General features: G+C 40.8%; 1 protein-coding gene across 5 annotated transcripts in view; it reads right to left on the bottom strand.

The window, feature by feature from the left end:
* LOC143282928 (intersectin-1-like) overlaps positions 1-25,396 on the bottom strand; it is a 92,140-nt gene that overhangs the window by 56,746 nt on the left and 9,998 nt on the right. For all 5 annotated transcript variants that reach the window (XM_076588825.1, XM_076588823.1, XM_076588822.1 and 2 more), the window contains 19 exons: positions 24,828-24,858; positions 23,752-23,843; positions 21,058-21,121; positions 20,150-20,367; positions 16,158-16,277; positions 15,309-15,459; positions 14,671-14,782; positions 13,706-13,855; positions 11,809-11,949; positions 11,147-11,231; positions 9,172-9,311; positions 8,011-8,174; positions 7,103-7,149; positions 5,714-5,890; positions 4,980-5,077; positions 4,408-4,583; positions 3,827-3,962; positions 1,373-1,519; positions 231-295 (listed from right to left, as the gene is read on the bottom strand). In XM_076588825.1, the coding sequence (XP_076444940.1) occupies positions 231-295; positions 1,373-1,519; positions 3,827-3,962; positions 4,408-4,583; positions 4,980-5,077; positions 5,714-5,890; positions 7,103-7,149; positions 8,011-8,174; positions 9,172-9,311; positions 11,147-11,231; positions 11,809-11,949; positions 13,706-13,855; positions 14,671-14,782; positions 15,309-15,459; positions 16,158-16,277; positions 20,150-20,367; positions 21,058-21,121; positions 23,752-23,843; positions 24,828-24,858 (2,314 nt within the window). The remainder of the gene's footprint in view (positions 1-230; positions 296-1,372; positions 1,520-3,826; positions 3,963-4,407; positions 4,584-4,979; positions 5,078-5,713; positions 5,891-7,102; positions 7,150-8,010; positions 8,175-9,171; positions 9,312-11,146; positions 11,232-11,808; positions 11,950-13,705; positions 13,856-14,670; positions 14,783-15,308; positions 15,460-16,157; positions 16,278-20,149; positions 20,368-21,057; positions 21,122-23,751; positions 23,844-24,827; positions 24,859-25,396) is intronic.

The following is a 25,396-nucleotide window of genomic DNA, read 5'->3' as shown; positions in this document are numbered from 1 at the left end:
TCTTCAACTTCAATGTGCAGTTTACAATGATCTCAGGTTTTGATTGTGCATAAACAAAGATACAATATTGAGCACACACACAAAATTGTTGTCACATTCACCTTGACTGTCTTGTATTGTGACATATTCCAAATAAAATACTGTTTAAACCAACTTTAAGTCAGTATGCTTTAATGAGCTGATTTGATAAACATCAGATTATTAAGTAAAAGAAATGAACAAAAACCAACCTGCTTAAGGTCGATAGTTTGTCTGCTTCTAATAACTTGACATAAGCCTTTGGAAACCAGCCAATCTGAAATCAAGAAAACTTACTTGAACAACAACTAATTTGCATCTATAAATGCACAAGTTTACAAAACATTTCACTGCACAAGCTCAGTCAACCCCTTCAATCCCAAGCAGAAAACCTGATTATCATCTGGTTATTTTTCACCCCCAACCACTTCCTACCCAGGGGAAAGGAAACTGGGAAGAATGGGACCGCACACTTACACATCACCTATTTCACTCATGCATTTCTCAGAAAGCTGTCAACATTTCCAGCACAGTGCTGTATGGGTTTGCTTCTCTTGATGCTGGAAGCCAGGAAATTCAAATGAAAGAAAGCCTTACATATTAAAATTAAAGTGGATCTTTACTGCATTACCCTTTATTAGAATCATCACCACAAAATGATCCTGAAAAGGAAGAAAACAAAAGTGGCCCAAATTTTGTGTCTCTTCCAATGAAAGTGCAGATGAGAAGGCAACAAGAAAAACAGAAAAACAGCTTAGCTTTCAGACACACTCTATCTCACACACACACACACACACACACACACACACACACACAATGTAACTCAACTCCAGCACAATCTGTTCCAACACTTCTCATCAGCTGTCAGGTCCATCTCTCACAGCTGTTTCAGCCAGCTAACAGAGAGTGAAAATGGAAAGGTGCAGTGACAAGAAAGAGCTAGGTTGGGAAGAAAACTGAAGTATAACCTGAAAAACCTGTACTCTCGGGAAACAGATCAATCAGGTTTTTTTATTAAAATTTTTTTTTAGCCAAGAAAAAAGAAAATTTAAAGGAAAAGAGGGGCCCTGGCGAGAGGGAAGGCAACTCAATCAACATTTATTAACCCTATCATTCCCTCTGACTACCTACATGGCGGGGTAATAATTGTAATACACGTAAAACCCCACTCGTGTATGTGAGAGAACGTGGGAATCAAAGCCCACGAATGAAGAAGAAGAATTCACTCTCATGTTTGACCTCTTCGAGGTGGCTGAACAGAACAGGCTCTGAGATGGGAGGAGCCGACAGCCATGAGAACGACTGGAACAGACTGTGCCACTAGGAGGAGAGAACTCCTCCTCCTCCTTCCTACCTTGCCCCCGAGCTCCCCCATCCACCACATGTCCTCCTGCTCCTGGACCTGGATGATGTCGTCTTTGTTGAAGGACAGGTGGTTGTCCTGCCGAGCCTTCCACTGGTACAGGGCCTGGGCCTTCAGACCCTCCGGGGCCTTGTGAGCCTGGACACAGGTTTGTACATGGTCAGAGAGACAGAGAGAAAGAGAGAGACAGACGCAGAGAGAGAGAAAGACAGAGACACAAAGAGAGGGGGGAGAGAATGAATAAATGAATGTTTTATTTCAGTCAGGCCATAGGCATCACTGCACTGGGATGCTGGGATGGACAGACGTGCTGACAATAGCATTCCATTGGCATCCTTATCCAGGGTGGGGGAAGGGGGGAAAGTGAGAGAGAGACAAGAGTGTGAGAGAGAGAGAGAGAGAGACATCGAGAGAGAGAGGGAGAGACAGAGACAGAAAGAATGTGAGAGAGAGAGAATGTGAGACAGAGAAAGAAAGATTTGTGTACATGTCAGTGAGACACAGAGAGAGAGAGAGAAAGATGGGGAGGGGGAGAGAATGAATGAATGAATGAATGTTTTATTTCATTCAGGCCAATGGCATCATTGCACTGGGATGCTGGGAAGGACAGACATGCTGACAATAGCATTCCATTGGCATCCTTATCCAGGGTGGGGGAAGGGGGGAAAGTGAGAGAGACACAGAGAGAGAGAGACAAGAGTGTGAGAGAGAGAGAGACACTGAGAGAGAGAGGGAGAGACAGAGACAGAAAGAATGTGAGAGAGAGAGAATGTGAGACAGAGAAAGAAAGATTTGTGTACATGTCAGTGAGACACAGAGAGAGAGAGAGAGAGAAAGATGGGGAGGGGGAGAGAATGAATGAATGAATGAATGTTTTATTTCATTCAGGCCAATGGCATCATTGCACTGGGATGCTGGGAAGGACAGGCGTGCTGACAATAGCATTCCATTGGCATCCTTATCCAGGGTGGGGGAAGGGGGGAAAGTGAGAGAGAGAGAGAGACAAGAGTGTGAGAGAGAGAGAGAGAGAGTGAGAGAGACATCGAGAGAGAGGGAGAGACAGAGACAGAAAGAATGTGAGAGAAAGAGAATGTGAGACAGAGAAAGAAAGATTTGTGTACATGTCAGTGAGACAGAAAAAGAGAGAAAGATGGGGAGGGGGAGAGAATGAATGAATGAATGTTTTATTTCATTCAGGCCACAGGCATCACTGTACTGGGGTGCTGGGAAAGACAGACGTGCTGACAATAGCATTCCATTGACATTCTTATGGAGGGGAGGGTGGGGGGAAGAGAGAGAGTGAGATACAGAGAGAGACAAGAGTGTGAGAGAGACAGAGTGAGAGAGACACCAAGAGAGAAAGAGAGGGAGAGACAGAGAGAATGGGAGAGGCAGACAGAGAAAAGAGAGGGAGAGTGATAGAGACAGAGTGACAGAGAGAGAGGAAGACAGAGAGAGAGACAGAGACAGACAGACAGAAACAGGGGAAAAGAGAGACAGAGAGCACAAGAGAGCGAGAGAGACAGATTTACAGAGAGAGGGACAAAGAGAGACAGACAAGAGACAGAGGAAGGAATGGCAGAAGGAAGAACAGCAAAGGAAAAGAAAGAAAAAAGACAGAAACAGAGAAATGTATAGAAAACAAGAGAGGCAAGGCCTTCAAGACTCACTTGTGATACATTAAAAAAAAAAAATCCAAGCTTTTTATGTATTGAGTATAATTTCAAAATGTAATGTTTAAGATGAGAAAGATCAGTTTAAAGCAAATTAAGTCCCCTAGCAGAGTAATTTCCCTTTTTTACTCTCTGCACCAAAACGTTTGCAAAATAAATAAAACTTCCATGCTTAGCAAAAGAAGTTCCTGTTTGAACAAAAAATGATAATAATGACTGATCTTGTTGTTGGGTCAGAATATCAGATCAAACTGCCAAGTTTAGAGAATACAAAAAATATAAATATAACAGTAAATGCAGTTTGCATATTATTCGGCTTCATTTTTTATTTTTTTGTGCCCATCCCAGAGGTGCAATATTGTTTTAAACAAGATGACTAGAAAGAACTGAATTTTTCCTATTTTTATGCCTAATTTGGTGTCAACTGACAAAGTATTTGCAGAGAATATGTCAATGTTAAAGTTTACCATGGACACACACACACACACACACACACACACAACCAAACACCGGGTTAAAACATAGACTCACTTTGTTTACACAAGTGAGTCAAAAATCTTTAAAAGGGAAACAAAAAAATAAAAGACAAACAGAAAGAAAGAAATGAAAAAGACAATAATAAAAGAAAAGGAAAAAAATGAAAGAGGAAAAGGAAAAGAAAAAAAAAACAGAAACAATTAAATCAACTGCAGATAAAAGAGGCAAAAAAAAAAAAAAAAAGAGGAAGACTTAAAAAAAGGCTGACAACAAACCAAAGAACCGAACCCCATACCTCTCCTGGTGTAGGCTGGAAGGAAGACTCTGTGACAGGAGGGCCACCGGGCTGAGGGCTGACCCCGTGATCAGCCACAGCAGTAGGAAGTGGGGAGGCATGGCTTGACGTCTGCTGAACAGGCTGGAATGCACTCCTGTAGGTACACATGAACATGCATTCTTCAAGTGCATATATATATATACTTAAAAATTAAAAAAATCTTGAAGCAGGTTGTTTTTTTTTTTTTTACTTTAATTCAGGTGTTCATGTATAAACAGGTGCAAACATGTGAGTGATTGGTTGATATAGCACTTTGATTTGTGTTTGTGTCTTACAAACAAGATTATATTGGCACTTTTATACATTTTTCCTTTCTTTTTTATCATTCTGTTTGTGTGTTCTTTTGGGTTGGGTTTTATTTTACAAATATTATCTAGTGCTTTATAAATACCACCATCATCATCATTCTTACTATCATCATCATCATAATGTACCATCTAATCTTCCTATCATAATAATCATTACTATCATTACTATCATCACAATTTCATCACTATAATCACTACCATAATGACGACAAGCTATGCTGATCACCTTACCCAAACACATCGGAGGACCCGGGCTGACTAGGAGCAGAGAACACAGAGGAGGGTGCAGCGGGTGCAGGTTCGGGGTTCGGCTCTGCGTACGCCTGAGGGAACCAGCCCACGCTGCCGTTCTTGGTCTCCCCTTTGTACCACTCCTCCATGCCTGGCTCGCTCGGCACGTCCCACACCTCACCATCACATCAAGGAACTTGATTTATACAGGGCATTGTCAAAACTTCCACACCAAATTTGTGTCTTCACAGCATGCAACGGACCCACGCACACAGACATAAACAATATGAAACAATCAAAGTGCCTGCACAGCAGGTTGCACACACACACACACATAATGATTACGCAAACTCACTCTCTTTACACAGGAGTGTGTACAAAAATGTACCCTTGATAAAATCAGTGACACTACCAAGCCTTTCTTTACATGCAAGTCAAACAGTTATCACTGCCGTCACTACCACTGCAACCAAAATAACAAAACCACAGCACATTCTTGCAAACACAACACACCACTGTCAACATGGGCAATGTACAAGTAATTCTACCGACATTCCGACAACAACACTCACCCACACATCGTCTCCTGCAGTGATGTTCAACTCATCGTCACTCCGAGCCTCAAAGGGAAACAGAGCTTTGTAACGGGTCTTTTTCACCCCAGATCCACCTGCAACCAAGATATCACACATCATGACAAGACATCATATCTATGTCCCACAGGAACACAAGCATATGGCAAATAAAGAAAATTCATTCAACAAAATTATGGATTTCTCTTCCTAAGTGTTGCGACACTTTGCGACAGAATCAACATTGGCATGTATGCATGTACATGTCTGCCAAATTCATAGAAAATCTTGTAGTTTACGATTGCTTATAACCTACAACCCAGATCATATTACCTAATGAAAAAAATTACACAAAAATATATTTCAAAACGATCAAATAACAGAAACACATTAACACAAAAATCTATCCTAAAACTAATATGCAAACAGATTTCACATAAACAACTATGAAAAATTCCAAAAAATAATGATAATAAAGATCCTCTATTTGAGAGTGTAATGATTTCGAGTTCATTTTTCCATACCAACACTAGTCTCTCTCCTTTCCTCTTCTGCTTCTGATACACACACACACACACACGCATATATACACGCATATACAAACACACAAAGTTCAACTCTGCATCTTTTCCCCATTTCTCACTTCTATCCCCCCCCCCCCCACCCCCCAAAACCCTCCTCCCCACATATTTATATATATATACACACACAAACAGCTTCATTGCACTACTAACCCAGAGACTGATTAGCGAAGGGGTCTGACGTGCCCCACACGTCCCCAGTTCCCCCAACAGGGGCTGTCGCTGCCGTGGAGCTGAAAGCGCTGCCCCAAGCATCTCCCAGTCCGGACTCTTGTGTTGCGGCCCCCGCGCCACCTCCGCTGTTGAAATCGAACCAGCTGTCCTGCTTCGCTGTTTCAACGAGAAAGGACAGAAAACAAAGCGTTCAGCAAAAGAGGGCACTGCACAGGCACGCAAGAGGAGGTAATGAAAAAAACATAGAGGTCACTACCCACAGCTAATTTTGATTTCTCCGCACTGGGTAGTGGTTTGCACAGGACAGAAATCAGACCCCTACCAGAGTCTTCAACAATGGGTCACTGTACAGCATGCGTAATTAGACAAAGATGTGCAACACCATGTGATTCTATCCTCAAAACAAGCACTGCTCAACAGTAACACACCTCACAAAGTACAAAGTAATAGAAAGGAGGAGTTTGTATGATACTCCATGTTTGGTGTTACATATACTTACCATGTCAAACTGATGCAAACTAGGCCTATCGGTTTGCTCTGCTTGGCCAAATTTTGCGCGGCTAACAGTGAAAAGACGAGCAGTTTTGCCCCGGTCCGCTCTCAGCCAATCAAACGCCTCTAAAAGCTATAAGCACTGAATCATTCCTTTGGCCAAGGCTCGCCACGCCATCTTGTCAGGTTTACGCTCTGTCTCATGCTTTTTTTGGCTATTAAGCGTATTCATTTGGCCTTATTTTGCTGCATGCGGCTTGTCTGTATTGTATTCTTACATTCTGTGTACTCGATTCGACTTGGCACCCTTGATTCGTTCGTTTTTCTGTTACAACATGAAAAAAGACGAATTCACTGAAACACAAATAACGACAAAACCGATAATTTTTCATGCACAAAAAACTCAAATGGGAAACTGCACAACATACCAAATTGAAGGCCTTGCTGACTCTTGCATATCAATTCTAGCTGCTTTAACTTGTTTTACCCTGCATCTGAGTATTGCTAGGGCGTAAAATTTGTTTCATTGAAACTGTTTCCATGTTCCTACAAATGCATAAACCGCAAGCAAAACTTCTACAGTATTTCCAGCTTTGTCAACAAGTGTCAATCTGATGGAAAACCAGTGAATTTCACTGTGTTTTCTATTTCATACTGCACCAAAATGGCAGGGAAGCCTGCTGACTGTGTAATGGGATATAATCGAGGTGACTCTGTCTCAAAAGTACATACACTGATACTATTTACTAACTGACTTTTGACTTCTGACTTTTGAAAATGCGCAACTGCCTCTGATCACTCTGTAAATGAACAAATCCAAGGACTGACTAAAAAGCAAATCAATCCATCAAAACTCAATTTCTCAAAGGAACTCACCATTACTTCCATTGACACTGGCTTTGGCTTTGGCTTCAGCTTCCTCCCTGAAAAGAATTAAATTTATAATGTTACTGTACTTATTTCATTTCAGTGCCATCATAAACACACAAACACCATTTCTGAAAAAGAAATATGTTTATAGTTCCAGAATTATTTTCTCCTGACAATATAATAAAATAATTGTGGCCCAATAACAATATAGGTCTGATGTTCAATTGAATGCATGTGTGTGCACGCGTGCGTGTGTGTGCATGCGTGCAAGCATGCATGTGCCTTGTAGCTAGTGTATGGGAGTGTGGCACATGTGTGAATGTGTGCATGAGTGTGTGTGCAGGTAATGTACATGCTTACATGTGTGTGTGTGTATGTGCGCATGTGTATGCATTTGTGAGTCTGTGTGTCTGTGTATATACGTTCAAGCAATTGCACGCCTGTGTTCTCACATCCATTAACCTCATTAACTTTCTACACCATGTAAATTTTTTTCACCCTACAACTTCATCACTGAAATGATTCATTTTCAATCATGCTCCTCATTATTTCAAATCAGCTTCCACATTCCAACATAACACAGTAACTTGGGCCAAACACCTACATTCCAACAATTAACACAGTAACTTTGGCCAAACACCTAACATCTAACAAAAAGAATAGCACAACACTGACACACACACACTCACAATCACACACACACACATACACACACACACAAACACAAACACACTTACACAAAAATATACACACCCATGCACACACACACAAGACAAGCAAACAGCCAGCACACACACACACACACACACACACACACGCACCAAAACAAAACAAACAAACAAAAAACCAGGTAAGCACACATGCCTGGTACAGACACAGACAGACAAGAGAGAACACAAAACAACAAGCCTCACTTCTTCCTCTGCGCCTCGAGGTCTCTGCGTGCCTGGTCATGGCGCTGCCTCTCCTTGGCCTGTTTCTCTGCCTCCAGCTGCTGCTGAAGTACCCTCGCCTCCTGCTGCTTCTGCTGCAGAGCTGGGATCTCCCGCTGAAGCTGCTCCACCAGGCTCTGCAGGCTCTGTCACACACACACACACACACGTGTCAGCGTGCATACACACACATACACATACATACACATACACATACCATACACACGTGAGCACACACACACACACACTCACACACACACACACATGAGCGCGCACGCACACACACACACACACACACCGAGACACACACACACACACACACACACACACACACGTGAGCACGCACGCGCGCACACACACACACACGTGGGCGCACACACACACACATGTGCGCACACACACACATACGAGCACACACACACACACACAGTGTTGCAAACAGTTTGTCAAATGTTTCACTTCCGGTCGGCCATATATATAGGTTACATGTCCCATAGCCTTTTTTTCATAGAACACACACACACACACACACACAAATGTTGCAATCTGCTTGAATGACCTTGAGCTGGAAGTTGCCTATGACTGACCTTCAGCTGGATGTGGCCTAAGACTGACCTTAAGGTGAATGTTGCCTATGACTGACCTACAGCTGGATGTTGCCTATGACTGACCTACACCTGGATGTTGCAAAAGACTGACCTTCAGCTGGATGTAGCCTATGACTGACCTTTAGCTGGATGTTGCCCAAGACTGACCTTTAGCTGGATGTAGCCTATGACTGACCTTTAGCTGGATGTTGCCCAAGACTGACCTTTAGCTGGATGTAGCCTATGACTGACCTTTAGCTGGATGTCGATATGACTGACCTTCAGCTGAATGTTGCCTGCGACTGATCTTATTCTGAATGTTGCCAAAGACTTACCTTTAGCAGGATAATGCCTTCAGTTTCACAATGCTGCAATTCGTTTGACTGACCTGAAGCAGAATGCTACCTAAGAATGACCTAAAACTGGACATTGCCTATTGCTGACCTAAAACTGGATGCTGCCTATGACTGACCTTATAGTGAATGTTGCCTATAACTGACCTTCAGCTGGATGTTGCCTATAACTGACCTTATAGTGAATGTTGCCTATGACTGACCTTTAGCTGAATGTTGCCGTTGTCGATGTCCACCAGTTTGGTCTCTGTCTCCTGCTCCAGCTGCTCCAGCTCCCGACGCAGTTTCTGCATGTTAGTCTTCTTCAGCTCCACACTGTGCATCACCGTGCGATGGGCGTCCGCTGCGGGTGCACACACACGGACAGTAAGGTCATGATGCAAGGGAATGATAACACTGTAAAATGTAATCAATTGTTGTACCTAATTAACTTAATTTGTCTATCCATGTTATCACATCATCAATGAAATACTCCAAGCTGTCTGATTGTCTTATGCAGGCCACCAGTCATCAGGCCTGTCTCTGGCATGGTGGCCTATCTCTGGCAAAGTTTTCAATAACTGGAAGAAATTGGACCACTTACTGTGAGTGTTCTCGTGTTTGTTGTTTTGTTGGTTGTGGGTTTGTTTGTTTTTTTGTTGGTGGTGGGTTTTGGTTTTTTTTGTTGTTGTTATTCATGGTTGTTCATTGAAAAACAATTTTAATTATAATCAAGTGACAAAAGAGCAACCAGGGAGTAAATATCACTCTTACCAGTGACATCAATAAAATTAACTGCACCTTACCACAAAGATTACCTGCCATGCAGTGAAAACCACTAAGTAACGCAGTGTGTAAGAATTGTCATGGGTTCCAGCAGCTAATAACATGTTTTACATATTCATATCTTACGTTAAGTTGGTTGGTTGTTTTTTTTGTTGTTTTCCTGCTTGTTGTGCATTTATAATGTGGCAGTGTAAAACACTAAAAGCCCCATTCACATCAAGATACCGGCACAAAAGTTATCAGTCAATATACATAATTAAAAATTCTCAGCCATCAGAGGTATTTGGTAATTACAAAGACGGGCGCAATAGCCGAATGGTTAAAGCATTGGACTTTCAATCTGAGGGTCCTGGGTTCGAATCACGGTGACGACGCCTGGTGGGTAAAGGGTGGAGATTTTTACGATCTCCCAGGTCAACATATGTGCAGACCTGCCAGTGCCTGAACCCCCTTCGTGTGTATACGCAAGCAGAAGATCAAATACGCATGTTAAAGATCCTGTAATCCATGTCAGCGTTCGGTGGGTTATGGAAACAAGAACATACCCAGCATGCACATCCCCGAAAACGGAGTATGGCTGCCTACATGGCGGGATAAAAACGGTCATACACGTAAAAGCCCACTCGTGTATATACCAGTGAACGTGGGAGTTGCAGCCCACGAACGCAGAAGAAGAAGAAGAAGTAATCACAAAAATGATGTCAAATTTGATACTTCTCAACACAAAAACCCACATGTCCATCTGCTTGAACTGGAACAGCCTTGCTGTCTCACTGATCAACACCTGAATCTGATTTCACTTACTTTTTTTGTTTTTTGTTTATTCAGTCTCACTTTTTTCTATCTGTATACGTATCCATCTTACTTGCTTAGTTGATTCATATTCAAATCTTATTTCATTTTTTTCCCCTCTAATTTTTATTTATATCTATATCTTAATTATATTTGGTTTAAAAAAAACAAAAACTCATGCCTGCATTTCCTATCTGCATATCAAACCACTGCTGTTCTAGCCTGAGCATGTGTTTTCATCTTATCAAACAGTAGATTATTGTTGCTTGTAATCATTAGCATTAGCACTGTGGTGGTGGTAGTGGTGGAGGGAGTGGTGGAAGAGGTTGCAGTCAGCAGGTGTGGTTGATGATATTATTGATGGTGTTACAAAATTACTATCATTATCATTACAACAATAAGTATAATCATCACCATCATTATTATTACTATTATTATCATCATCATAATTATTCTTATTCTTATTATCATATTACTATTTTATCATTGTTATTATTGTCATCATAATTATGATTATCATTATCATCATGATTATAATCATCATTCTTATTATTTATTGCAATTATTGTTGATGCTGCTATCATCATTATCAAGTTCATTCTCTCATCAGCAGACACTCACACAGGGGCGTGTTCTGCTGGGTCTGCAGCTGGGTCTGTAGCTGATCCTTTTCACCGTTCAAACGCGACAGCTTCTGGTTCAATTCCTGAACAGTGCACACATCATACCGTTCTGGTAATTTGTAACAAATGTAGTTTTCTAGATCATCGCAGAATCATGTTTGCTTAAAGTGTGGGGGTTGGGGGTGGGGGTGGGGTGGGGATGTGTGTGTGTGTGTGTGTGTGTGTGTGTGTGTATGCATGCTCAAGCAAGCTCCTGTCTAGTTTATATCAAATCTCTCCCTCTCTCTCTCTCTCTCACACACACACACACACACACTTGAAAAGACATTAAACTGAAACATAAACACACACACACACACACACACACACACACACACACACACACACACACACACACACACACACACACACACACACACACAGAGTGCTTGTAAGACCCCCATACAAAGCTGTCAGCTTCACTTTCCAATGAAACAGCAGATTCAGAAAAGCATGAAAGTGTATTCAAAATGTCAATGTCCTTTAACCCATCTCATTCTCCTCCCTTTATCCATACCACCCCATTAGAGGAAAATAAATAAATAAAAACACAAAGACTGAACAAGGACCAAAAAAAAAGAAAGAAAAAGAAAAAAAAGTTCAACACACACAAACGCCTACCGTCATTTCTTGTTCGGCGCGTTCAATGTCTGCCACAGTGGTGTCCCGCTGAACCCTCATGCTTTCAATGCTGGAGGTCAGGTCCGTGACTCCGTTCCTCACCTGCTGGATCTTCAGGGCCAGCTCAGACTTCTTGCCATCCTGGGGGAAAGGCATCATCACTTTACTCTCTCTTCAACTTTTCTGCCTTTGTGGGCTGCAACTTCCATACTTACTGTAAACCTTCCTGCCAACGCCCCGTATCTTTGAAACGCCCACTGCCCATTTCAGGGTAAAAACTGTGCACAGGGTATTATCATACCTTGTAAATTGCTCAGCCACCACTTAAAAAAAAAAAAGAACAAAATTATTTTTAAAAATATATATATATCACTGATGTTTGTTCAGTTTGGTATTTGTAATTGTGCTGATTTACAAAGCAGAGCAGATTTAGATCCTGGCATGAAAAACAGAACGCCTGAATGAGGTGCTGATGTGTCACTGAAAACCAAGAGAGAGCATAAGTTATTCCATGATGCAGTGTCTTGTTTTAGGAGCTAGCATTTTGTTTTCCCAGCCCACACCTTTCTCAAATACACACACGAGTATGCACATGCACAGACAGATGAGACTTACAGAAACATATCCATTACACGTCTGAACAATTTCCCATGTTCCTGCTTCCAAACCCATGGAAAGATGGCATATGTTTCAGGATTTTAACCCTTTCGCTACCAGGGAAATAAGATTTAACTGAAATCTAACTCCCAGGGTTTTTTCACAAAAAAAGGGTATGTATTTTCAAAAAATTCTGTGCTCTTTGTTATTGGAGAAAGACCCATGAAAGTATACATTTTCTGAAAGCACATGCTGTTGTTTTGAAATCAGTGTTTTATTTTTTGTCACATTTTCAACTTGTTCATTACAAACATTAGGTAATTTGCACTAAAATATCATATTTTCTGGACAAATGGATGATACCTGTATACATAAATTATACTAGAACAACCACAATAAAAAAGAGAGACAAATACACAATGCATTGTGACTTCTCCAAGTGATAACATGGATGTGTGGCCACACCCCCTCAGTCTCCATCCCCCCTCCTCTTCATCCCTCTCACACGGTCACTATCCAGTTCTCATCAGACTGTGTTGGCTGAGTGCCAAGAAAATCGCTCACACTGTGTCCTGCTAATAATTCTGTCACCTTCTGTCAACTGCTACAGCTATACAGCCAGCATCACTCACTGATAGTCGTATCTTGGCCAGTCTCTTCATTGCTCCCTTTATTTTCAATCAAATCGTCCTACAAAAGTTCATCACTGTCTTCTCCTTCGAATTTACGTTTCAATTCTTTCTGAGCTTCAGCTAAAGAAAGCAATCTTGGTTGATTTAGTGCAACACAATCGCATGTCTTGAGCATGGTGTCCGACATTTTGTTAAGCGAGTGAGGAGAGGAGCCAGGCAAACACTGCGGCAGTAACCCAACCAAATCATTCAAATAAGGACTGCCTCATGATGTAGATAGGGTTTCTAGTTATGAACAGAATCTAGAAAGATTCCCCAAGCTAAAGCTACCAGTATTTTTGTCAACGAACTCAATGCAAACCAGGGAAATGTCAGAATATTTCGATGATGAGTTATCTCATCATATAGGCAGCCTCGGGGTTAATGTGTGTATTCAATCTGCTATGGGTTTACACAGACAAAAGGAAATAAGCACTACCTGGTCTGGACATATACTGACATGGGAGATGGGGAAAAGAGCTATTTCCACCCTTAAACCACCACACACAAAAGCCAGGATCAAGCCTAGGACCCTCAGATTTAAATGCTCAAGTGATTGAGCCACTGAGCCCATCAATTCATTTTAGAGATATAAACATGAGCAACACTTTCTCTGACCACCAACTTACCAGTGACTCCAGCTGCCCCTTGAGGTCACTGCTCTGTGACTTGAGCGTGGTCAGTTGTTCGTATTCACGCTGTTTCTCTGCCATCAGCTGCTCCTTCCGCTGCCGCTCCCACTCCATCTGACGCTGACGTTCCAGATCTCGCCGTGCTTGCTGTGCAAGGGAAAACGAAAAACATCAAGACTCGAGACACAAGGCTTCCAGAGGACAATTTGTTCTGCACATGGGTGGTCTGACACAGGACATAAAGTCGGCAGTCATTCCACGCCCATGCCTGCCTTTGATATCACACACACACACACACACACACACACACACACACACACACACACGCACGCATGCACACACACACACACACACACATGCATGAACAGAACATCTATCCTTCCACTCTTCATGCCCTATGCACTCTATCTGCGATAAAATGGTTCGGCTTCCATCTCGCTCACTACGATCGGCCTCGGATCCACTCTGTTTACGCATACCCAGATTCAAACACTCGACTATTGGCCGCCGTTCTTTCTCTGTTTCTGGACCTTGCGATTGGAATGAACTTCCTTTTTCGCTTCGTCAAGTCTCCACACTCAGCTCTTTCAAGTCTGGCCTTAAAACCCACCTCTTCCCAAAATAGCCTCCCTTGCCTGCCCTTCCTTGTCTTTAGTTTCTGCAGTATTAGAGTTATGCATGCGTGTGAATGACTGGTGCGAAAGCGCTTTGATTTGTCTCTGCACAAGATCCAGCGCTATATAAATACCATTATTATTTATTTATTTATTTATTTTAAGTGAAAGATATTAGATGTTAACAACACACAAAGCACACTTCAAGAAACTGTAAGGTCCATTTAAGAAAAATAAAAATAAAAAATAAAAAATAGTCATATCCTGTAGATCATAAGTGACGGCTCTGAACTGACAACACAGAAGCACCAACCAAGGGGTACGGTACAGTGCTGAACACACACAAACCTCTCTCTGTTCCATCATTTTACGGCGCTGTTCATCACGCTCCATTTCCAGCTTTCTCTGTTTCTCCATCTGCCTCTGTAGCTCCTCCTGGCGCCGGGCCTCCTGCTCAAGTCTGCACGCACACATTTCAAGCTTTCAACTGCAGCCTTTAATTTACAAGAAATGTGACTGGAAACAAAGAGCTAAAATCTTATAATTCTATAATTGCATGAAGGAAAAAAAAGCATTTATATCACTGCATGCTTAAAGTGTTCCAATGCAGTAATCGTTTATACCATATACTGAAAAAGAAATGTTAAATAAATTAAAACGAAATGTTAAATGAATAAACAGATGATTTAATAAATGGATGAACTGAGAGAAATAAGAAAACAATTAGATAAAGAAAATGAATAGACAAGGAATAAACTATTTATTTTTTAAATTTTGCTAACCAGCTTCATACATATTAAAATCAATGTATCTTTTTTACACATGATTTCAAAATAAGGAAACAAATTTTTAAACATAATATTAAAACAGTTTTATAAAATATCAAACAAATGACATGAAAAAATATTATGATCCATACATCTAAATTTTAAAAAAAGATTTTTTATATAATACCCAATGCTAAAACGCTACATTCCGTGACTCACCTAATCTTTTCTCGCTTCTCTGCCTCACGGCGCTCTTTCTCCAAACGAGCGTGCTCTTCCGCCTTGAGCTGTTCCTGCAGAAGCGCTCTCCTTCGCTCCAGCTCTGCCTGCCCCTTGTCGAAGTTCTCCTTGCGTTTGTCCTCAAAGGTGGCTATACAGGAACAACCATGGAGTGTTTCAATGTTCATGTGTGTGTGTGTGTGTGTGTGTGTGTGTGTGTGTGTGTGTCTCTCTCTCTCTCTCTCTCTCTCTCTCTCTATATATATATATATATATATACACACACAAAGCCAACAGCCAACAGCTGACTGGAATGAAAGAACTTCAAAAACAGAACAGTACTGTGTGTACCTTATGGATGGAGAATGAACAACAGTTGCTTGTTTTTGCATGGCTGAAATGTATTGCTTTCTAATCTCATTCTGTGTCATATCGTAACCTATGTTCGTTCTCTGTCAAAAGGTTAGCACAGTACTATTCTTTTTTGATGAAATAATGTTGCTCTTCTTGTCACTGCTGTTCCTGTTGTTTGATCACATCATATAAAACACCTTCCTTCACCCACCCACACCAACCCACTCTTCTACCCATCAGTTGTTCTCTCCAGATAAATGATGTTAGTTTTCTTCCCTATTCTTCTTCTGTCGATTTCAATCCTGATTTCAAAAATTAGTCTGTCAAACATGGCTTAAATTTCAGCTCCGTGTTTGTAAAGTGCTTAGAGTTTGGTCTCTGACCAAAGACAGACACTATATATATATAAGTATCCTTATCATCACCATCATCATCCCCTCAAAACATGAAGCCACCTAAGCCTTGGCAACACCAGGGAACAAAAGTGTAACAAACCTGGGCTGAGGTCCTCCACTGGTTCTTCAGCTGCCTGAGGTGGCTGAGCCCCTGGGGCCTGAGGGGGTTTCATGCCAAAGCCGCTCAGCAGATCACCAAAGGAGTCCTTCTGCTGGGGTGCTGAAAAGGGACACATACTTCACTGTGTTAGCAAGAAAAACATATCAATGTGTTGTTTGGAAAAGGGGGCGCCGCAAAAGGGTGCACACTTCGCCAGGAAAACGTGAAAAATAAATCAACTATCATCCAGAAAATCTTTCCTTCTGTTCAACTCCTTTAACAGCTCAGTGGAGATCAATACAAACAAAAGAACTAACTAAAGATTAATAAATAAATAAATAAATAAACAAATAAAAACTAGCTAAAAAATATCCACAAAGGGTATGCACAAAACAGCTGTCAAACAATATGTGTGCTTTGTCCCACTCAACATAAAGGAACACTCTGACTTCCACTGCTTCCTTCAAATCTGATTTCTGCATACACATTTCTGTTGTTTATTTTACTGCTGGGCTATTTTGTGTTTTCAACAGTGGTAGCAATGGCAATGGCCTCCATCTGTCTCACAAAACAACACATCTACCAATGCAGGTGTTCACACTGTGGAACAAGAACAGCATCTGCTATGGCTGAACAGATCATTCTTCTTCATAAAGCCTACCTGATATGAATTCCTGAGTGGAAGACCTGGTTTTGTTAGTCACTTGCACGATAAAGATCCTGTAATCCATGTCAGTGTTCCGTGGGTTATGGAAACAAGAACATACCCAGCATGCACCCCCGAAAACGGAGTGTGGCTGCCTACATGGCGGGGTAAAAACGTTCAGACATGTAAAAGCCCACTCGTGTACATACGAGTGAACGTGGGAGTTGCAGCCCATGAACGCAGAAGAAGCAGCAGCTAGTCATTAATGGTAAGGCTATGCAAAGCACTTCCTTTTATGAAGTATCTAAGCATCAACCAAACCGGAGAGAAACATATACTTGCAGGAGCTGATTCAAACAGCATTTTTCAAAGACACATCCATGAAGTGGGTGACTTGCAAAGCCAGTCTGCCCATTCTGGGAGCTAAATACCCTACCCCCTCTCCCAGCCACACCCCTCCTAAACTGATCATCAGCTGTGACATTAACCGTTGCAACCATCATGGCTGGCTGAATTAAGTAAACATGTACAGCTGTTTTCTTCCATAAAGAATGTCAGTGACAGTAAGATATGCTAATTTAGAGCACACTATCAAAAAAAACAAACACAAAAAAGGAATCATTCAAACAATGCAGACCTACTGAATTCAGAAATATGCTACTCCCCCCCCCCCCTTACCCCCCAACCCACATCCCCTACCCATGCCTCACCCCCCCCCCCCCCCCCCCAAAAAAAAAGATTCATTCAAAGACTGCAGATATTACTGAAACACACAAAGAACCATTCTCATGATGCACTTGTCACTTGTGTGTCCAGTTAGTGTTGCTGTATACTGTGTCATGGACAAAACTAGTTTAATTTTGATGCCTGTTATGTCTTTTCATCTGTCTAGAATCATATGGTATATCATCTATTAACTTGAGGATCAACTGTCCCTCCTCACCCAAACCCCGCCCCCTTTCACAATACAGTGCAACATTCTCTCTGCTCTCAATTTCGCTGAGCATCTATACAAACACACATACACACACACACAAAAAAAAACAATAACAAAAACTAACTTTCACACACATGCAAGACCAAGCCTTCAAGTTCAATCAAACTATGAAGAAAATGAATTATACAACTGTGATAACATCCAAAACTTGTGCAGTAATTTCAGTAATCAGTAATATTGTGTGATAATACATTCAGCATGGTACTTCAGAAGCACTCGCTATCTTCTGTCATTTGACTGGTGTTCCCCAAATTACTCTGATCTGATTCACCTTTACAAACATTTGTTATCCTGCTGAAAATCTCAATATTAATATCTTTATTGATCATAAAAGCACATAAGTACATGTACAAACACATGTATTATCCTGCTGAAATTCCCCATGTTATTATCTTTGTTAATCACATAAGAACGTAAGTACATGTACAAACACAAAGATGTATGCATGCAGGCACACACACACACACACACACACACACACACACACACACAAAGCAAGTGCAAGGCAATGATTTTGGTTCAGATGTTTCAATAATATGAATAGACAGAGACTGTTTTCATCATTTTACTGTAATCAAGTCTTATATATAAGATGCCTAAGTTTCAAGCAAAATAATAATACAAAATATATGGATTGTTACAATAAAAAAAATATCATATGAGCAATGTTAATAAAAAATTTAAAAAATTCACTGCGTCAAAGTTAGTGAACAGTCACTGCACCAAATTTAGTACAACGTAACTCATTAACCAACAAGAACATGACAAAGTTTCCAACACCCAGTATCAAACAAGCTCCCTTTCCTTCATATCTCAATCCACTGACATACAGACATCAATCAGCCAAACATACATACACACACAAAACACATGACAAATATCAATCAACACACAACCTGCTGCCTATAAACACTGCACACAACACAAAACCAATTCCACAATTTTAGGAAAAAGACTGCAAAGGTTTCAGCAAGGCACAAGCACGTCTCACTGCAATCTGTGTTCATACCTCCATCGTTCACTCCAATGTCTTGCAAAGGATTTAAGCTTCCCAAGTCAAGACCATTTGGCCCACTACTTAACTCACTGACAAGATCTCCAAACAATTCTGGTCTTTCTGGCTCTACAACAAAATCAGCACAAACAGGCTATGCTGAAAGGCAGCCACTGGTCACATAGAACCCTCCACGTCCAATTAAAGGAAGAAATGTGAAGAGAAAAAATCTAGTAGAAACGCTTGCCTCAGGCAGGGTGCATTTTGCACCTGGACAGTGCTCACTGATTTTCATAACTGAATGCATGTTCACAAGACTAGAAAAAAAATATCAATAAAATGCTATAACAACATGTCCTGTCTTAAGCCTTCATGTGACTGGGACATTTTACGTGTGGTCCATGCTGTACACATGCCCAGGAGATGCCAATGGTACGCAATACTATTCATCACAAAAGAAATAAAAGAAAAAATAAAATACAGCAATACATGCAAAAATAGGTCACACAAAACCACGCATTAAAAAAATGGGCAGAATCAACAACAACAAAAAAGGCTGCATCTATTTGATACAGTGGAGTATTATCATTATGTTAAATGTTCATTCCCATCTCACAATTTCCGAAACACAAAGATTATATGCAACAACCCAATGGGCACAACAGCCGAGCGGTTATAACACTGGACTTTCAATCTGGGTTTGAATCCCAATGATAATGCCTGGTTAAGGGTGGAGATTTTTCGGATCTGCCAGGTCAGCAGATGAGCAGACAAGCTAGTGCCTGAAACTCCTTTGTACATATATGCACAGTATCAGTATCAGTATCAGTAGCTCAAGGAGGCATCACTGCGTTCGGACAAATCCATATACGCTACACCACATCTGCCAAGCAGATGCCTGACCAGCAGCGTAACCCAACATGCTTAGTCAGGTGTTGAAAAAAAAAGAAAAAAAAGAAAAAAGGAGATTAAATGTGCATGTTAAATATCCTGGAACTTGTGGCAGCATTCAGTAGGTCATGGAAACAAGAATTTACCCAAGATGCATACCCCTAAAAACGTGAGAATGGCTGCTTACATACTGAAGTAAAAACAGTCGTGCAAACATGCACACACACACACACGCACACACACACACACACACACACAAACAACACTTGTAATTATCAGTGAACGTGGAAAATGCAGAACTCAAGACCCTGAAAAGGACCTGGGTACCATTCAGTAAATGGCCCAAAACAGACAGGAGTGGCAGCTCTTCATTACTGCCCTACTCGTCAGAGGGCATAACAGGCAGCAAGAGGGAATCACAGCCCACAAACGTAGAAGAAGAAAGAAATGCACCGATCTCTCACCTGCCTGGACAGGTGGTACAGCGGCTGCGGATGCAGGAACCACCCCAGGCAGTCCAGTGCCGGGACCAAAGCTGCCAGCACGCGCCTTGCTGGGCATGAGTTCCGGGGGCAGCTTGGGGGGCAGGGCCCGCCCCACCCTCGCCATGTCAGACAGGTGCATGGCGATACAGAACTCATCGCACGTCAGCTTGCCGTCGTTATCCACGTCCGACAGCATCCTGTCAACATGGGACAGGGGTTGGGGAGGAATGTTCAGCTGGGAAGTGAAAGGAAATTGTGTTCCTAAAATTACGTTAATCTAACACACTGTGACCCACTGGTGCAGACTCCAGCAGGGATCCAGTTCCTCTCCTGTGCAAAATACAACTCCGCCCATACAAGAAATATAAAGTAGTTGTAGCTAGTAGACTCTCCAAGTGAATTACCTCCCTGTTTATGTATAAAGTGTCCTCTCTGAACAGTCTTTTGATGTGTGTTATCTTTTCTATTTTTCTTATTTTATACAAAGACAGTGAGAACTGTACTGATAAGTGGAAATTTTCTTTTCAGACAAAACAGGAAATTACTGTACTGACAAGTGGTAATTTCTTACAAGAAGTAGAGCAGGTGGGGAGATAGGGATTTTATTTGGTTCATCAGAATTTGAACAGGGCAATTCTGTGCGTTTTGGGATGCTCACACAGTCACCTGGTACATCAACATTATGTCTGGTGTACGGTTCTGAGTCTCTTGAACATCCTCATTTAATCATTTTGTCACCAGTTTGTTTACCTGATATGAAGGATACTGCTGACATGTTTATTGTATTTCATGCTTTTGATCTCAAAACTTGGTCATGCTCTATGAAATATTAGGAAAATAAGTCCCTCTGTTTACGCAAAAGTCATAGAAAAAAATATTCTTCTCACCAGATCTGAGCCAGAACAGGCTGAGGCAGCCCTGACTGCATCAAGATTCCTCGAGCTTCAACACCTGCACACAATGTCAGCAACATTCTTTACCATTCTGGAGTGATGAAATACAATGAAAAAAATAAGACTAAAAGTGAAGAGAATAAAACAAATAAAACATAGAAAAATCAATGGAAATAATACCAAACTAAAAACCAAAACTGATTAAATTTGTTTAAAAAAAACTACATAAACAAAAAAGCAAAAAAACCATAAATAAACAAGAGAGGCAAGGCCTTCAAGACTCCCTTGTGATGCACTTAAAAAAAAAAATTCTAATCGTTAAAATGTGTTCTGCATTTGTTATTATAAAACTTCGGGTTAAAAGAAAAAAAAAGTCCTAATGGCAGATTCGAACCCCACGTGTTCGGGTGAGAAGAAACTGTCTTACCCATTACACTATCGTGGCTCCTTAGCTGACGTTCAAAAATATAATATTTAAACATGCTTTTATAAAGGGCAATAAATCGATTGCAGTATTCGCAGTGAGAACGCTGTTTAAATCATATTATGCTGGTGTATCCTGGGCATTCAAAAAATCTTTAAGGGCAATTAAAAATTCTTTTTAAGTCCACGGTAAAGGAGACGTGGCTATCGCCACAATCACACTGCAACGTTTAGCCGTTTCCTCTGGATCTAGATAGATGTACAAGTTTAGTTACACCCGGTTGACACAGTAGATTCAATTTCTCTTTTATGTTCATTCTAGTTTTATAGTTTTAAAGTTGATATGAAAATTGAGTATTCTGTTAAACTAATAACATGTAGAACCAAGTACAAGTACTTCTAAACGTCGTATGAAGTAAAAAGGATTTCATTTTGAGAAAAGTCAAGACTGGAAATTTTTAGGTTTCATCAATTCAATGGTATTAACTCGTTTTCATTTTGAGAAAAGTCAAGACTGGAAATTTTTAGGTTTCATCAATTCAATGGTATTAACTCGCATGGTTTATTATTTTAACTGTGAATTCCAACTGATTCTGTGGATATTTTTATGGCAGTTTGGGGCATAATCCAGTAAGTGATGAGGCGTTCACAAATCTTTCTCTGAACTTAATATCTAACGGTCTACTTCTCCAACTTTCCATCACATGTTATCGTGTATTATCGATTGAATATAGGATTGAACAGGCAGGTCAACAACTTGAAACAAAATGGCGTCATTCACGTTCGCGAAGAATATAAGCACGCATTTTGAATATCTATAAATATGTGAATGCAACTGATTTTTGTCCATGACCTTCAGGGCTCAGCCAATAGATCTCTAAAGTACACTCATTGTATTGATTTTAGTATTTTCCGAAAAAAGACCACTTGGGCGAATGAACATAGTGAAAACCCTGTACACTGAGAGTAAAGCACACAAGCTTTTTATGTATTGAGTATAATTTCAAAATGTAATGTTTAAGATGAGAACTTGAGATCAGTTTAAAGCAAATTAAGCCCCCTAGCATTAATTACAGATTAATTTCCCCTTTTTACTATCTGCACCAAAGACATGCAAAATAAATATAACTTTCATGCTTAGCAAAAGAAGTTCCTGTTTGAACAAAAAATGACAAAAATGACTGCTCTTGTTGTTGACTGCTCTTGTTGTTGTGTCAGAATATCAGATCAAAGTGCCAAGTTTAGAGAATAAAAAATATATAAATATAACAGTAAACTCAGTTTGCATATAATTTGGCTTCATTTTGTGTGTGTGTGTGTGTGTGTGCCCATCCCAGAGGTGCAGTATTGTTTTAAACAAGATGACTGGAAAGAACTGAATTTTTCCTATTTTTATGCCAAATTTGGTGTCAACTGACAAAGTATTTGCAGAGAAAATGGCAATGTTAAAGTTTACCACGGACACACAGACAGACACACACACACACACACACACACACAGACAACCGAACACCGGGTTTAAACATAGACTCACTTTGTTTACACAAGTGAGTCAATAAATGAAACCCAGACTTTTTTTTTTTTTTTTTTTTTTTTAACACTCTTGATGGAACATGACCCAAATTTTCAGAGCTACTACTTATTCCTTACTTAGATTTCTTCTTCTTTTTTTCTTCTTTTTCTGGTTATGGCTTTCTTCTACACAACTGGCCTTATTTAAGTATCAATATTTTTTCCCCAAAGAATAAAATCTAATTTGGTTTGTAATCAAGTTTTGTGTGAATTTTCTGACTTTCAGAAGACATTGATCAACTCAACATTGTCCACTACACACTACAGCTAATTCAAAGTTCCAAAAAAGTAATGAACAATATTTCTGTTGATACAATGCACTTTCTGCTTGCTGCACCAACACAAAAGACTGCCAGCAGAAAACCATCTTCTACAAGGTAATCTGCAGCCGCACAACTCTTACAAACAACGTCATAATCGACAATGGTCCTTCAACCAAATTCTATCAGCATCCTCTCCCCACCAACATTGATGCATTCAGTAAACACAAACACAACACAGAATCAAATGCATCCTATCACTGTGTGCAAGTACTTTAAAGACATATTAACACATTGTAACCTATCCAGTCTACATACAAAGCAGTGTATTTTTTCAACCTGACACTTTGTTTACTCTCCAATGAAAAATAAAACCACTGGGCAAGGTGTTGTCAGGACTGTAACTGTCTGTTATCACACCCTTCATGCTCACCAGTGAGAAAGCCTCTCTTGTTTCGATCATGGGTGTTAAACAGCTGTGTATACTTCAGCTTGGTTGCATGAGGCATGGCCCAGCCTGAGGCCCTGTTAAGAGCACACATAACAAAAACGTCTTTAAAAACACAACTCAGTAATGAAAACACATGCATGCCCATGTTCAAGCGCACACACTGACATGAACACACGCATGCCCATACAACCATGTGTAAGCAAATGCACACACATTCACTCACTTAATTGTATGCAAGTCTGACATACACATACTCCTGGTTGTGAGTGTGTGTATGAGCGAATGCGAGTGTGACTGTTGCGTGTGAGTGGATGTGTTGACTGAATGGGTATGTTTGGAAATATATTGTACATAAACACACCAAATGTTTGTGTGTGTGTTAGTGTGAGTGTGTTAGTGAGTGAGTGTGTGTGTGTGTGTGTGTGTGTGTTCGAGAGCTGTGTGTAAAAGTGTGAAAATAAGTGAGTGTGTGGTATGCATATGCGTGAACACTCGTGTGTGTGTGTACATATATACATGCTCATGCACATCCGTTTTAACACCTGTCCATCTGTGGACAATGGTATGATGAACAGATGTGTTTGTGTTCATGTGTGTATCTTCTTCAAGAGTGTGCCCCTAGATGTGCATGGGACCTGCTCTGTCTGCTGTCTCCTGTTGCATGCTTACACAGTATTTGTTATCCCTATCACTCCTCTCAAAAGTTATTTTCTCCATAGTGATGTTGCTGGTCAAAGACAAATGTCTTGTCTCCCCATCCCTTCTCCTTTGTACATGTCTCCCTCTCTCTATTTGGGGAGGCAGTGTGGGGTGGGAACAGTGAGGCACCAAGTGTTAAATTCTTCAAGGACAGCAACGTCATACAATGTACAGAACACCGTCACACGATCAATATCAGATGTTGTAAACAACCACCCACCCATACAAGCATGCATGCAAGCACACACACACACACACACACACACACACACACTCTCTCTCTCTCTCTCTCTCTCTCATATCTCTCTGTCTCTCAAAGACACACACACACACACACACACACACAAACTCACACTTACCCTGCAGGTTGTGCTGGAGGCATACCCATTCCTGCAGCAGACAGACAACATATTTATACATTCAATCATCAAAAAGATAAAGAAAAATCATCCCACATCCAGTTTCCTTTACTGGCCCTGCTCTCATGGTTACCTCAGTTTCATTTTACTTTCCACTTTGATGTCTGTGGTGAGTCTGTGTCAAGGTGTTTTTTTTGTAATTATGAGATGCTGAGGTCTCCTGGACTACCAAGAAACCCTATAAAATCTTGATCAGTGTGTGTGTGTGTGTGTGTGTATGCATGTGTGTGAGTGTGTGTTTGTGTGTGTGTGTGTGTGTGTGTGTGTGTGTGTGTGTGTGTGTGTGTGTGTGTGTGTGTGTGTTTGTGAGCACACGCACAAAGAGAAAAACTTAATGAATATAAACAAAATCAGACACACCGAAACACACACACACGGACACATTCATGTGTGTGAAAGCATAATAATGTTAATGCAGATTGACACTCAACCTCCCAAACATGGAGCTCACAGTGTTTACAATGTGAGTGGATATATGATATATAATGCATATTTGCATACACAGATAC

The sequence above is a fragment of the Babylonia areolata genome, chromosome 6 (assembly GCF_041734735.1).
Source record: "Babylonia areolata isolate BAREFJ2019XMU chromosome 6, ASM4173473v1, whole genome shotgun sequence".
In the NCBI taxonomy this organism is placed as follows: Eukaryota; Metazoa; Mollusca; class Gastropoda; order Neogastropoda; family Buccinidae; genus Babylonia; species Babylonia areolata.
The sequence above is the reverse complement of the archived record's forward strand: the minus strand, read 5'-3'. Positions and strand labels throughout refer to the sequence as shown.